General features: G+C 35.3%; 1 protein-coding gene across 1 annotated transcript in view; it reads right to left on the bottom strand.

Moving 5' to 3' along the window:
• NT5DC1 (5'-nucleotidase domain containing 1) overlaps positions 1 to 15,725 on the bottom strand; it is a 130,015-nt gene that overhangs the window by 34,495 nt on the left and 79,795 nt on the right. Inside the window, exon 8 of the mRNA XM_026045656.1 lies at positions 12,612 to 12,709. Coding sequence (XP_025901441.1) covers positions 12,612 to 12,709 — 98 coding nt within the window. The remainder of the gene's footprint in view (positions 1 to 12,611; positions 12,710 to 15,725) is intronic.

Genomic DNA, 15,725 nt, shown 5'->3' on the forward strand with positions numbered 1-15,725 from the left:
GGTCTGCTAGGCCAGGTGCGCATCTGGGATGACAGGGAGTGGAAATTGTAAAGAATTAGGCACTCTGTGCCCAAAATCTGTATTAAATCTTTTGAGATATTGTATAACTTCATACTTAATAACCTCAATGAAAAATATTAGAAATTCATGTTCTAAGAAAGAGAAAAGGCTTTATGTGTGAAGCTATCAATGTAACTTTCAAAACATTGTAACCAGGCTGGAGTAGGAAGAAATGTACCAATTTCTTCCTGGATAAGTAAGTTTAGTTACTCTTTGCTGAGATGACCAATATGAAAGATTTGTATCTTACCTATACAAATCTTCTTAGAAAGAAAAATACTGTTTTTCTAAGAAGTAAAAGGGAAACAACCCCCATGACACTTCCTATAATATGCTCTTCCAGGATGTTATTGTGAATATGTATTATTCATGTGGTTCGCAAAATCACTTATTACATATGTGAAAATGTGATTTGTCTCGCTTATCAGAATTAAGAATATTGTGCAAGACCCCCATATGCAGGAATTTCAAAGATAAAATGTCTTGCTTCTATTATTCAAAAAAAAAAAAAAAAAGAAAAGAAAAAAGAGATCTTGGAATGTTCAGCTTTAGTATCAGAGACATCTGGGAGCTGAGGACAGTAAGAATATATATCAATTCTATACAAAGCAGGTAAGAATCAGTTTAGAATGAATGTGTTTCCTTACAAAAAAAAGTCCTGAGGTCACTATAGATGAGCATGCAAAATCTATAGTTTAGGACATCTTGAGTCCTAATCCAACAACTGAAAGTGTGGAATAACAGAGAAAGGAAAAATACAGTAAATCACATCTACCTTCTCCCATTTTTCAGTCTGTAGGAAGCAATTCCCTTTTGAATATCAGCTGCAGAGGGCTTGTTACTGATCTAAATGATCACTTGTGTTCCCTTAGCTTTAACAGCTAAGAAATGMCAAAGTTTTGTGCTCTCTAGCCACTGATTCTGCAGAAGTAGGTAGTTCACTGGTTCCTAATCACCTAAGATTTCTCCCATGCATGATAAATCCACCCCTGCTATTAAGCTCTCCTATGCCACTTAATACATTGTAGAGTCTTCTGGGTGCCTCATAAAAGATGACGCAAACCTTGGTTTTATAGAAACGGGTAAAGTGAGGCAGAGATTCAGCAACTTACCAAAATGAGCCTTATCTCAGCCTGGATTTTTGTCGTGATCCTCAGTTGTATTCTCAGCTCCTTCCTAGGGCTTCCTAATCAGGTCCTTTCACTACTTCCTTTCAGTAGCAGTAYAAAAAGCAGTATGTGTTTTTCTGTGAAAAATTATTCTACAAAACTAAACTTAATAAAAGCTTGACATTTTGGAAGAACGCACAACAGAACTCTAAAGCTTTTTAATTAAAACCAGCACATACAGATTCATGGAAACTATGCTGAAAGGAAGCCTTCTGCAGTGGTTGCCAGCCCTGAATCTGCCAGGAATGTATCATACATAACTCTCTATTTTTCCTCTACTATAAACTGTCTCAGTCCAAATTTCCAAGCAAATTAAAAATCAAATCACAAGGTAACTTACTGGGTTCTCTACCTACTTATCTACTCTATATCTCTACTTATTCTTGAATCCCATAAAAGAAAATATTTACATAGGCAAGGAAAATACATGAAAAACCTYCAAACTTTTAAGAAACCTATTTGACATTGAAGAAAGAGCTTTCCCCCCAAAATTATACTGCTTCTTCTTAGCTTACTGCTATACTGATGCTTACCACTTCCTCCCCCTGCCATGATGTCGATAATCTTTCCTTCTTCCAGAAATACCTTGTGGAATTTGCCAGCTGTTTAAGGAGTACAATGCAAAGTTTAACCTAAAGGCCCACCAAGCCTAATTCGCACAGGCCTGCACTGAATCTCAGTGAAGTGGGAAATTTGTGAACTTGTGTTGAAGTGCCCCACAGGCAGCCAGTGCTTGGCGTCTGCAGGAACAGGAATGGACCTGCACAGATCACAGCTTTCTGCTCAGCAGGTCTTTTTGGTTCCTTTAATATTGGTGTATTTATTTCAGTTGCTTAAGTACTGGTGTACTTCAGCATTTGAGATGCCCAATGGTGCCACACAAGAAGGTGTGGGTCTCCCTCAGATCCTTTGCTGTCTGCAGGGTGGTTGGGCTCCCTGGGCTCTCACTTTCAGTAAGCATGGTTGGGGAGCTGAATTGTGCATTATGATTGAGGATTAGCTCCACATTAGCTCTAATGCGAAGAGCCTGACAAGACACACAGCCACAGCAGATGGCAGTKCAAAGCCAACAGAGTCCAGGTATTCAGTGAGTAGTAGTGCAGACACTTCCATTTGGGTGTCCATACAATTCTCCACTGACTCCATTGGCTACCTCTTCACTGACTACAATGGGAGTAATATCTAAAAAACATAGCTACAACAGTTTCTATACACAGTGGTTTCTAGGGYAGGTTTATCAGTCCCGTATTAGCTCATATGATTGGAAAAACATGCTATGCTTTTTGATTAATTGAGCTTCTTCAATCTRCAAGCCACCCTGGCTAATCCCTCTGATGTTTCAGACACAATATGGATGGGACTGTATCATGGTTCCACTCTCTGCTAACATTCTCGACTATACAGACATCTAAAAAATTACAGTAGCAAAACTGAGAAGTAATCACAAAATTATGATTATTTTCTATATAATCTGTCTTCCAGTGAGTATATGGAATGTGTTTAAACAGAAATTATATAGAGCTACTATATTTAATGTTCACAGCTTAAACAGCTAGTGTATATTGTTCTTGTTTTCAAATGGTGATGCCACCACTTCAGCAACCACATTTAAAGTCTCATTATGAATTACAGATTTTGCAACCTTCTTCTAAATAGACAGGGCAGGAAGATTGAAATAACCCACCAAAACAGGAAGGATTTTAGCATGATTCTCTATTAGCCCTGTTGTTCAACAGTCAAGTTACTAGGTCCACTTAAATTTATAAAGTTTAAATTTATATCATTGAACCACGAAAATAAAACCAAAAGAAATAACTGCAATTATGTTTTCTTAATTCTCCCTTTGGAAAAGGCCAAAAGGATTTCCATAGTCAAGAGTATCCTGGAGTTCTTTGGCAAATATATTTTAAAGATCTTTACACTGCTTGCTCCTGGACTGGGTCACTGAAGATCTTAGTTAAATATGTAGATTTCTCAGAGGGATGATCAGAGTAAGTCATGCAATCTGTCTGTGCTCTGGTTTGCTTCTAAGAAGAAAAGACAGTACTTTTGCTTTTCCAGCATATGTTCATCTGGTCTGAGTGTAGACTCCTTGAAGACAAAGCACTGACTGTTATCAGGTGGCTGCACAATCTTAAACAATTGGGCTTTGATTATTATCTGTGCCTTGAGTATAACATAATACAATCAATAAATAGGATTTCACAGTAGTCTTTGTTACTACAGCTCCTTTTGAAAAYGAAAATATGCCTTCTGTAGACAAAAAAATAATCCATCTTTGGAGCACTTGGCAATTATGCTAAATATGTTTTCCAATTTTAACAAAAGGAATACTGTTTATATCCAGTTTTTGAAAGCAGCAGCTTTAGTTTTCTTTGAAATAGTTTTCTGTAATATTCTTATCAGTTTAGTGCCAAACACAGTATTTAATATCAAAGGTAATCAGCTGTAGCAAGCCCTGCTGTCTTTATACAGAAATATTTTGCAATTTTTCACTGTTTTGATTTTTGGATGAATAACTTCTTATTCCTTTTATCCTCTAAGGTACTTTGAACACTATGCAAACATATAAAGAACTTGGCTTGACAAAGTAACTTTATGTTTTTCTTTTAAAGAAGGAGAAACATTGGAGAATGAATCCATAGTTCAGCATTCATGTTGATGCTCAGAAATGAACATATGTCATATTTCAAAGAGTTTATTTTGATTTTTTTTCTTATAAGCAAGAAGCTGTTTACTGCTTGTTGCAAAAGTGGAAATAACAGGGTCTAGTTTGCTATGAAGTTGTGTCTTGGACTTACTGAATGTTTAGTAAGATACAAAGTCTCAGGGATGCTTTTCCTGTGGCTGGATCCTATAACCAGATGCTCCTGCGTGGATCCTCTGGTATTGAACAGGAGGTAAGTTTATACTGAAGTCTTTCTCAGAGCAGGGTATGACAGACTCCTTTTTTTCCCTCCACAGCCTGCATAATCCATAACATTTCTGCGAATACTAGGTCACAATCAAATTTGGTTGAAATTGGCCTACAGATGGAGGTTAGTAGTAAGAGATGGTCAGAAATTCCTACTTGTACATACTATGCACGTAAACTTCATTGTTTTGGGAGAACAGACTAAATGTGGAAGAACTAGTCCGTGCTCTGGCAGCTATTTTGGCTAATGTGGCTGTGGCATTAGTGAAAGGAGCTTAAGAAGCAACATCCAACTCATTTTCCAAAGCCCTGCTCAGCCTGATGACCATGTACCACCTAAGAGGAGAGATCAGCTGAAGTCACAGAGTTTGGTACATGCTTCTGCCACCACATTTACAGTAAACTGCCTCAGCGGTGCCAGCACTGTGCCCTCCTGACTTGTCTGCTCAAACCTTTAACTTTTCACTTATTGAGTTTCACTTACTGAGGTAACTTTCCACTACTGAGTTTTCCCCCATTAAGAAAAATGACATGTGGGCATGTGTAAAATGCCCAAAAACAAGCAGTCATCTGTGAGAATAGGCAGAGATGACGCAATGAGAATKTGGCCTATTAGCACCTTTGAAGCAACTACCAGTGAAGGACATTCCAAGAAAAATGCTGCATTCCTTTTCTCTGGAGAAAAAAAAAAATGCCCCTTGCTTAGATTGCCAGAAAGGAGGTACTGTACTGGAAAGTTTGGCTTGCTTTGGTTGGTTACCACACAGTTTAACTACTATGGTTAGTGGCAAAGTACAGAAATTGGACCCCAGTCTGACTCTATTGTGGTAAAAGTGGATATATTTACAGTCAGAGGGGCCCCTTGCATTATTTACAGCACCATTATAATGATACACTTTCACATAGTAAAACAAGTTTACTTTTACTTTAGTAATTGCCTCAGGAGTTTGTTTTCACCTCTCTTCCTTCTGCTTCCCCAATGCCTAATTATTTTGCTATCTATCTCTTATTTTGCTATCTATCTCTGCAATGGAGCAAAAATGTTCAAAACATGCTTGCTTCATTTTTATGAGGTAATCATCATCAAATAAAGTAGTCAAAGGCTATGAAAACTATCAGAACACATGAAGCTGTATGCCAAAGAACAAAGTTTTTTTGCTGTCATCTGTAAAAAAGACACTCTATCCGTCTATGACTTTGTCAACTTATTCTGTGAAAGACTGCAAGTATGTGCTGGTCCAACTTACTTTTGCTCTATGCATGTGTTTTTGTGGTCTTCACATAGGCCACTGTTCTGAATAGGTAAAAAACAAAATCCAGACTGATACCATCATCTAAGACTATGTTTAGCAGATGTGAAATAAACTATGAGAAAAGAGGTCCCTAATTACAGGATCCCATCTTACCTATCCTATGACTTAACTACAAGCTTGTTTACCACACAGTAAGAGATGATCAGCTGTTTTCAAAAAATTCCCAAATTGTTGATATCAAGAGTTCTAAGACAAGGAGTAATTAGCAAACTTGAAAATGCTTAAGTGGTAAAGTCCTTTGATTAGTAGGTAACACACTCTTTCTATGTTTGTCTGAGGCTTATAAATAATATTGGGAAACCAGGGGTCCTTGAGACAGCTGTTTATGCTGTCAGAAAAACTTCGCTGAGTGGCTGATATCTGTGCAAATGCTGTAATCCAAGCAGAATAGTTTTAGACTAAGATAATTTAAACAAATGATGTGAGGTGAAGGCCAAGGAGCCTGCTGATGTGGCTTTTGGAAAAACTCTCCTTCTTGGGTGTATGATAAATAGCTGCATGAAATAACCTCTGTTTTATGAGATTAAATTTGTCTGCATATGTCACTGTCAGCCCTACTGGCCTGCCCAAGACTGGTGCTCAGAATGTGGAATCAGGCACTAACCATGCTGTCCAAAGGACATCAACTGGAGGAGTCACCTTCATACAGCACTTCCAGAGTTTTTGGGGTTTTCAAAACAACACTGAAAACAGTCAGAGTCTATTACCAGGTATTAGGATCTCTTTATATGAAGCCTTTCATCACCCATAATAAAATTTTACTCAAAAACAAATTTTACTCTTTTACCCAAAATGAGAATCCCTATTACAGATAAGAGAAGGGAATTATTCTTTATTGGTAACTTGGGCACAGAACTAGATACCTTTTTTCCCCTTAAAAGAGTGGATCTTCTGCTTTTCCTGTTCCTGGCATTAGAGAATTAGGAGACACTAAATCTTAACATATTATGAAGTACAAAAAGATCTCATTTTGAATACTAGAGCATGACCAGTTATAATTTTCCCTTTTCAARATAGCCAGAAAATATACGAAAAAAAAAACAGTGGTAATACACTGTATGGCATTGCAGAACAAGATTTCGATCATGTGGGATRTTATAACAATACAAAGGCACAACATAAAGGTTTTAGAGGATCTATGTCTTCTAAACTTTATTATTAGATAAATTAGATAAATTATTATTATTATTAAAGAATTATTATTGGATAATTATTAGATAAATTAAATTATTATTAAATAATAAATATTAGATAAACAAGCTTTATTATTTACTGCTCCTGCATAAGGCAGTCCTCAGTCAGTGTATCCTTTGCATGCCATTCTGTCATGAGCTATCAGAAAATATGTACTACTATGTTGCCTTGTGTTACAGAGTAGTTCCAGACAGGCTAACAAGAAGTACTTGGTAATTTGAAGAGAAAAATACTATCTCCAAAAAAATGGCAGCCAGCGCAACTGCACTAAATAAACTGGTATGTAAGTGGCAGCTTSCATTGCCAAGTGGTAAGTGAAATAAATGAAACACAAGACGCTGCAGGCGTAGATAACCCAGGTTTCTTCTGGTGGTGTTGCTATTCTGCTTGTATCTTCTGACAAGCAGGAAAACTGGCCTTTCCTGGACTTCCCCTCCGGATTTCCCTCCCTTCCTGAGCCCAGAGATCCTTCCTGGAGGGGCAGCTGCTGAGTGACAGCTGGAGAGCTGGGAAACACCAAGCCRGGCGTTAGACACTTGTTAGACTCCCGCTAAGCCCTGACACATTAGACCTATTTCCTAAATCTTCCTTAAGATAATGGTAGAATAAGGGTAGAGACCTTGTTGAATCATTGAATAAAAAGTTCTATTTAATCCCTGCAATTACTTGAGGCTGAGGGATTTCACTACAGGCAAAATTTTGGAAAATCTGTCAGAATCCATTGAGTCTTTGCACACTGAAGGCCATAAGCCACATATCTGGTAAGTATTCACAGGTGCAACAAAAGATCAGATCCCTATCAAGAGAATGAGCTCTCTGCCAAATGTCAAGTCTCTGCATGAAAACACAAACAGTGATGCTGTTGTATTTGAGAGGAGCTAAGGACTAAATATGAAGTAATTTTAAATTTAAATTTGAATCTACATTTAAATCTTAAGATCTGAAGAACTAAAGCAAGACAAGATCGGTAGAGAGAGATGACTGGAACAAAGAATAGCAACAGAGTAAAGAACAAGATAGCTTTTATGTTTTTCAAATAAGCAAATACTGAAAGATTATTTAAATGACTGTAGTATAGTGCTTACAGTAGCACAGTATGATCTGTTTTAAAACTTCCATGTATAGACATTTCAGTTTTACTTAAGACATTTAAAATATTTACTGGGTATTCTTTTATTCATCTGCCTATAAAGATCAAAGTCTTAATCAGTGCAAGTGCAAATGTAAAAAGACTGACATTAAAAGATGTTAAAAGACTTAACCATTTAACATCTTAGAAAATGAGGCCACTCTGTGGGCCTAAAAGACCGTCAAGTATAAATGCATTAAAATAACTATATAGGGTCAGCCATGATCTCCACCCAGTTCTGAATCACATCTTTGGCAATAATCAAGCCTAGATGTCTCACAAAAAAACCTTAAATGGCAGACACAGGATCACATYCTTCTTATGAAGTCTTGAAGTCTTATTAAGTGAGGACTTTCTTAAGCCATTTTATATCCTCTTCCTCTTTTTTTCTTTTCTAAATGGTCTTTCCAGGTTATAGCATTTCCTGTATTTTTTAGAAGACTAAAGAAGAATGATATAATGATTGAAGAAGGAAAAAAAAAGAAGATGAAGTGAGATGTTAAAAAAGGCAGCTAGGCAGCTACAAGAGAATCATAAAAAATTGGAGGATTTAAAGAGATTCCTAAATTGGAGGCTATGCCATGTAGGAGGGTCACTGGGAGCTGGACAGAAAATCAGACATCCTGGAAAGCGGGCTTTGAAAATTTGAGAATCTCTACAGTAGAAGCCAAATAAACCTGTTTATTTAGATGTTTAATAAAGGCACATGATCTCACATAAACTTCACACCCACTGTTCCCCAAATAAAAATTTTGTCCTGGGTATATATGTGCACATATATATGAAAACATATMAGCATATTCATCCTTAAAAATGCATTGTGCATTCACACACTGAACATTTAAGAGAAACACAATTTGAGCTCATCAGAAAACCAGACCAAAATACATAGTTCCTCAGCYACAAATAAAAGATTTTTATTTGCAGTTAAAAAAATGAAAATTTTAAATTTAAAATAAAAAATCTAAAGACAACTCTAACTTCCTTGAAAGCCTTCTGTAGGCTGTGTGTACAGGTAATTCTCACTTGGTCCTAAACAAGACCTTYAAGTTCACATTCTAAGGACTGGGTTTGGCAATGAACAGAACTGGCAGTCAGGCTAATAATCTGGTCTACACTAATAACTGATGTGATGAAGGGAAAACTGCTGAAAAAATGTTACAGAAGTCTTAGTATATCACAGAGTATCAGATGACTGATCAGATGTTGCCCTATATTTCTTACTGTCCTACATAGATGACATTTTAAGCTAGCTGCAGCTGTTGAAAGGAAAGACAAAAACCCCTACATTCTCAACAAAGCATTTTCTCACATATTTTGGACAAAATCCTTAGCCCGAATAGTTTAAGATATTATTAGTATTTTCAAGAATGATAGAACAAATTTCCCTACTTAAAAGTAAATGTAACTTGGTGAATACCAAGCACTTGAGATACATTATGGGGTATACATATTATGACAGTAAGTTGATTTCATTTAACACTTTTCATAAAATATGTACTTTGCTATATAAGCTATACCTAGCTACATAAGAATTGTTTTGCCAGGTAAATATTCTAAAACACAGGAAGAGATGCATACATTATTTTTCTGTAATATTTTGCAAGATTATTACGCCAACTAATTATTGTGCTTCTTCATGCCTCAACTTAATAAAAMGCAGTCAAACAAATTTTATGAGAAATCAAACAATGTTTTGATTTCTCTGAATAATGCATGTCCTGAAACTCAAATGAAGTAGTGATGTATTTTTAATTGCACAATTCAAATCATTTTTCATGCTTAGTTCTAATCCTTTTCAGGATTAGTTCTAAAACTGCTTGTCTCCTGAAGAAACATTTCAGCAGAACTGTTACATGATACCATAATTCTGCAGACAATGACTTCTTTGTCATGTTGTCCTGTTTCTTGTCCTCCTTCCTATGTTTACTGAACACAGTGGCCTTTATGAAATTATTTACCAAAAAAGTTATCCTTCTCTTTAGTAAACTTCAAAGCCTTTCCTTTAGAAAATTTTCAGCAGAAAATCCTGTTATACATAAATAAAATTTAACTCCAGAACACAAKGCAACATTTGTGGTATTTGAAATTAAGAACATACTCTGTATTTTGTGCCTGAATTCTATTTAAAACACAAATCGACTGAAAAAGAAGGAAAAGCCTACTAGATRTATTATTAGTTCTTTTTCTAATTTAACAGTCCTGATGATAGACAGAAACTCAGCCTTGAAGAACTGGGTAAGATTCATAAAGAAATACTTAGTTATGAAGAGGAACACTTTTTTGTGTGGTATATATATCCTTTTATGGAAAATTCTATTTGCATGAAAATGTTAGCAGGAAGTATCCCATCAAAAAGTCTAGAYGAGTCAGAATTCTTCTGACCAGATTAAACTTCTCACCTCTTCAGGTTCAACTTCAGAATCAACTTTGAGACTTCTTGACCACATAGAAAGGTGTCAAAAAACTCGGAACACAAAATATGTTCAGAGTCACTCCAGGCATCTCTAATAAAAAAGCAGATGGTTTCAGAGAGGTCTGTTTGATTTTACGAAGGRTAAATAATGAACCTCGTCAGCAAACTGATGGCACTGGCAACAACCCTCAGCACATTGGGACTGCTTTTTGTTCATACTTCTAGCTGTAGACCTCATGCCTGGAGCTTCTGCAACTTTCATTTCAAACTAGGACTTGGAAAACTGTTCCCAGTGCTGTGTCTCAGAGTCAACATCACCTAGGACTAACTAAGTGAAACAGTTACTGAATTTACTACTGAATGAATGGACTCTAGCTTGCCTTGCCATGCTTGCTTTGCACTGAAAACATGAGTGACTTGGGTGCATGTCCTCCCGCTGTGTTCCTCAGCACAGACATATCACTTCAGGATGGTCAATGATCATTTCATGCAGGGTCTTGCAGACATCAGGGCACATGTTTCCTTTCTGAAGCAATACACGGTGGCATTTCAAGAACATATTTTGGGCACTTCCTTATGCAGTTGTTTTTATTTTGATGGTAAAACTTTGCATACTCTTAAAACAGTTCTTCGCCACTTCAAGACATGTCTCAAAACCTCTTCTGTATGTGTAACTAGTTGCCTAGAATGTAGTGGTTAGTCTTAGAGAAGATATCTTACTGACAATTGCAAACATTTAAAAAAAATCATGCACAGTTTTGTAGTTTGATTTTTTTTTTGATTTTTTTTTGATGATTTCTCTAATTATGTTTGTATCTCACAGCTCTTTAGGTAGCAATGTCTCAAGAACAGAGAGACATACTCTTTATTCTGCCTTAATAAAGTATTCATGTAGTAAGTGACCTACTCTTAATTAAGTGCCATGGCAATGCCAAAATACAAAAGAAATAAAAATCAGTAAGTGAGTATGAAGACTCTAGGGAATGCTGCTCCTGTTTGACTGCATAAGAAATAGCTTTATGAACACTGGTAGCTGTGAAATAGTTTCCAGGGGTTCTCAACTGTTACATTTTTTAAGCATCTAATAATGTGATTAAGCTAATGGTACAAAATAGTCCTTGATGGAGGCATTAACATGAGGTTAATGTATAATAATAACCCCATGTTAATGGCTCCTCTGCCCCTTTTTTGTAGAAAACAAAACAAAAAAAGATTTGTAGAAATTTCTTAGAGCTTTTTGGCTCTCTATTATATTTACTGAAATTGAACAAAAGGTTCAAAAGTTGCTAGTTGGTTCCCAGCCGACAAAGAGACATARGAGGATTTCCTTAGGAAGTGAGGCTAATCAGATTGTTTAAAAATATCCAAAATGAATTATGTCTTATTTTAATTTCCATATATACATAAATAGTTATGTATATAATGTTTACAAAACTGAGACTTATCACCTTCTATTTTTTTTTAGCTTATTTTATTTTATATAACTAGATTCAATTTCCCTTCAAAGTTACTTTGCTTCAGATTGCCAACTTGGCAATTTTCTATTTGAACTAATCCTTTAAAATTACATTTTAGGCTTTTCATATTTATTTTTCCTATATAAATACTTAAAACATTAAAATACAATTTCARTATATATTTCCACTGCTCATTTTAGTTTCACTGTAAAAGTTTCACAGGCACAATTTATTTTAGGCTAGAACAGCTGACTTTCCAGCCATAAAGTGCTAATATACACTTCAATATATGTTGACTTTCAGTATTTTGGATATAAGATTCTTTTTTAGGATAGAGGTTAGTCATAAGAATATTTAACAAATATGGAAAAATTACTTGACTTCATGTGTATTTCTATCAATATTTGTGGTGTAACAAATACTGCTCTTGTAAATTTTTGTTACTACCTTTTTTACCTATTAGACAGCATTGCCAAATGTTTCAGATTGTTTTAATTAAATTAAAGGAGTACAGCAACACTTCCTTTCAGCCTGCATTGACATTAGTTAGCCAAAGTACACACATTTCATATTGCCAGATTTCCAACTTAAATAATTTCATCCAGCCTCGCAACTGTATTTGTCTCATTCCTTGACTTTCCATCAAAATTCTAAAATATTTCTGATTTTTTTTCCAGAACTAAATTCTGCTTTTATATTATGAACACAATAAAGATAAAAAAAAGTTAACTTCTTCATTAATGATGCAATCTGAGTGTTAAATAATACCATTTATCCCTATTGTCCCAGTTCTCCATTTCTTAGTAACATCTTTGAAACAGTCCTGTATATCTTATTTTTCTCCACTGCTATATTATCAAAATATATTAACGTATGTTAGCCTGGTTCTCTCCCTTTTCTTTTTTTTTTCTTTTGGATAAAGGCAAGTAGATGAGAATGGGATTGTGACTGTGACTTACCAAGAGTTCGGAAAGGTCTTTGGTTCGGAGTATGGGAGAAGAAACCAGGTTTCAAAGCATTTGTGATCACAATATCAAAAAAATCTTCAAAATCATGCCTAGGAAGTAAAGGAAATTAAATGAGCTAAAGTAATTAATTAGCTACTCTGGCCCCTTAAGACTTAAGGATCATATAAATAGCAAAGTGACAAAATACTTTTTATGGCATTTTTGTCACTTTTTTTTTCCTGATAGTTCAGTGTCACTAGTGCTGTTCTTTTACTGAAGAACAGTCTTTTTACTTTCTTGTAGTACAYGAAAAGACTCTGGATTGACAACCCCAATATTGTACCCTTGAGAATCTCTCTTTTAGTTTTCTGAAAAAAAAAGATGGCCTTTGGACCAGAGAGTTTTTCTTTAATCTTAGGATAACACATAACATGTGACATTTTAATCTCTGGGGACAGCGCATGTATAGACAGATGGGGAAGTACCTAGAATAGAAAACATACTGAGCAGTGAAAACACACTGGTGTTGAGTGGTTTATACTGAAGGCAAATCCATCTCAAATTTCTGTGCTCAGGCTTATAAGAAAGGTCTAAATTAGGAGGTTWCCTATGGAGTAGGAATATAGGAGCTCAAGTGAATTGCTTACAAAGGTAGTTCAACTCACTTGGGTAGGTTAAACATAAAGCTCACAAATAGACACTTCTGAGGAGTCTTCATCTGCTAGTTGCATCCTACCACTAAATTCAGATTTTTCAAAGGTCATTAGGATCATGATAACACAGACTGATACCTAAAGTGTGGAAATCCAATTGACTTAAATAGTCTTCTAACCATGGCTTATAAGTAGGACTCAGGCTGTTAAAATTTAGGTATTTAAAAAACAGAAACATATATGTAAGCCAGTAAGTAAAACCAGCAGGAAAAATAGTCAGCCTTGCAAGACATACATGTCACTTATCCTATCATGAGATTAATTACTCCTAGAAGAGATGGTTATTCCTACTCTAGCAAGACTCCTTACTTTAAGGAATCTTTTTGACCTCACTTATCATAACATCCTGCTCGGACCTATAGCAAGAAATAGTAATAACAATGCCTATTTACAAATTTTAGAAGTTATTTAAATTACAAGTAATTACTAGTAATTAAAATTTGACAACTATGGCTTAAAGAGTGATTATTGTTTATTTTTGGAAAATATAAACATTTCATATGTGAAATATTTCATTTTAGTAGAAATGTCTAATTGCTTGTGTGACTATATTGACTGTAATACATGAAAAACAATAGATCAATAGATACTCAGCATGGAACRAAGAAGTTATTGATACAAAGTACAGGATGATTACAGGCACTAAAATGCTRCCAATAGTTTAAAAAAGTTTACTTCAAAAAAACTAGCTAAATGTATCACTTTCAAATATTGTAAAGTTTTCACCCTAAAGTAAATATTTGTATAGAGATTTCACATCTTTAATACATTTTCTTACAAAATGCCCATTGATCCATCCTGAAGTTGAGCAAACAGATGTGCTGACGTGCTTCTTCATGCTTGGATGACAGATATCAATAGAGACATGTTTTCATGTTAACATACCGTGCAAACAATGTTTCAGCAGGTAAGTTTAGCTTGAACTTTCAAAACAAAGCCATCATTTTAGCAGCACAACAAAGACTTGTGGAAACAGTGATCAGTGCTTTGTGTACCGACATCAAAAGGAATGAATGTGGCCTTTCAGGAAGATTTGCTTAACAGGAACATGAACTTGAAGAGGCAGTACTTTGTGTGAAAAAAAAATGTCACCTATAGCCTTTTTTGAGTCTGGCTAAGTTTTTTATACAAGGCTACCTATTTTATGAGAACATATAATTGATGTTACATTACTGTGCAATATTATGCATAGCAAAATTGGTTCCAGTTACCATTTATGCTTGGCRTTGTGGTTTGTGGTTGCAGTAAGGGGCCAACACAGACAGTAGGATACACCTCACAAAGCTTTRGCCATCTAAAATCTGCATGCTCAAACTCAGTGAATGAGCTACACTGAACATATAGCCAATGGAGAAACATATACAACTCTCAGAGGGCAATCCATCTCTTTTATTTCAGACTCTATTTTATAATGTGGAATGAATTGTCAAGGTTGATACGTAAATTTTTCTCCACAGAACACAGAAGGAATCAAAATTGTAATCTTGGATAAACCACTAGCTTTTAAATAACTAACACTCATGAAAAAGTGAAATCAGGCTCAATTTTAATGACTATATGCTTGTCTTTAGATGTGATCCTGCSAAAACTCACCCATTCAATTAACCTGACACATATTCCCACAGTATGTAAGCCTGCACGGTCACACCATGATAATGCTACTTGTGTGAATGAATTCATAACTGCTTTAATAGTTTACAAGACTTTATACACAGATCCCAGCCAATGTGTGTGTGGTTTAGCTTAGAAATGGTTGTCATTTTAGTTCAAAACAAGATTTTCTCTGACACTTCTCTCCTTACAAAAATGACTGTCAATTAAAGTCAACTTGGTTATATGAAAGTAACTGGAATACTTTGCTCTTTAAGGATAAAATGATGTGTTTAAGGATTAAATGATGTGGGTATGCATTACCCAGCAGGGATTTTATGTGGCAAGTAATTTCCGTATCCAAAGAGGAACTTTTTAATAAACTGCAAAAAAGTTAATAGTTCCAAGATAATGATACGAAGAAGCTAAAATTTCATACACATCTATGCTCTTCATTCTTGGCTCTTTATTCTTTATATATATATTTTTATTCTTTATTCTTGGTTTTGTTGGAGGTAACACCTGTAATTTGTACCGTTCTGAGGTAACACCTATAATAGCAGATACAGTTCTGAAAATATCATATTGATTAACTSGAAAGATGTTAGAAAAGAGATAGAATAAAGGAGTACATAGAAATGAATCATAAGTGTTGATACCAAGAATAAAATTCAGTTAGCCTGGACAAATTAAAGTTAGGGAACAGATGGTGGATGCCAACCTAGATTACATTTCAGCAGTGCAAAAAGTAGTAAGGGAATGTAGAGTCATATTACATTATGCAGGAGATCCGAAACAAACAAGAGCAATAAAAATTTTGAAT

The sequence above is a fragment of the Nothoprocta perdicaria genome, unplaced genomic scaffold (genome assembly GCF_003342845.1).
Source record: "Nothoprocta perdicaria isolate Ctin4 unplaced genomic scaffold, notPer1 scaffold_409, whole genome shotgun sequence".
Classification (NCBI taxonomy): domain Eukaryota; kingdom Metazoa; phylum Chordata; class Aves; order Tinamiformes; family Tinamidae; genus Nothoprocta; species Nothoprocta perdicaria.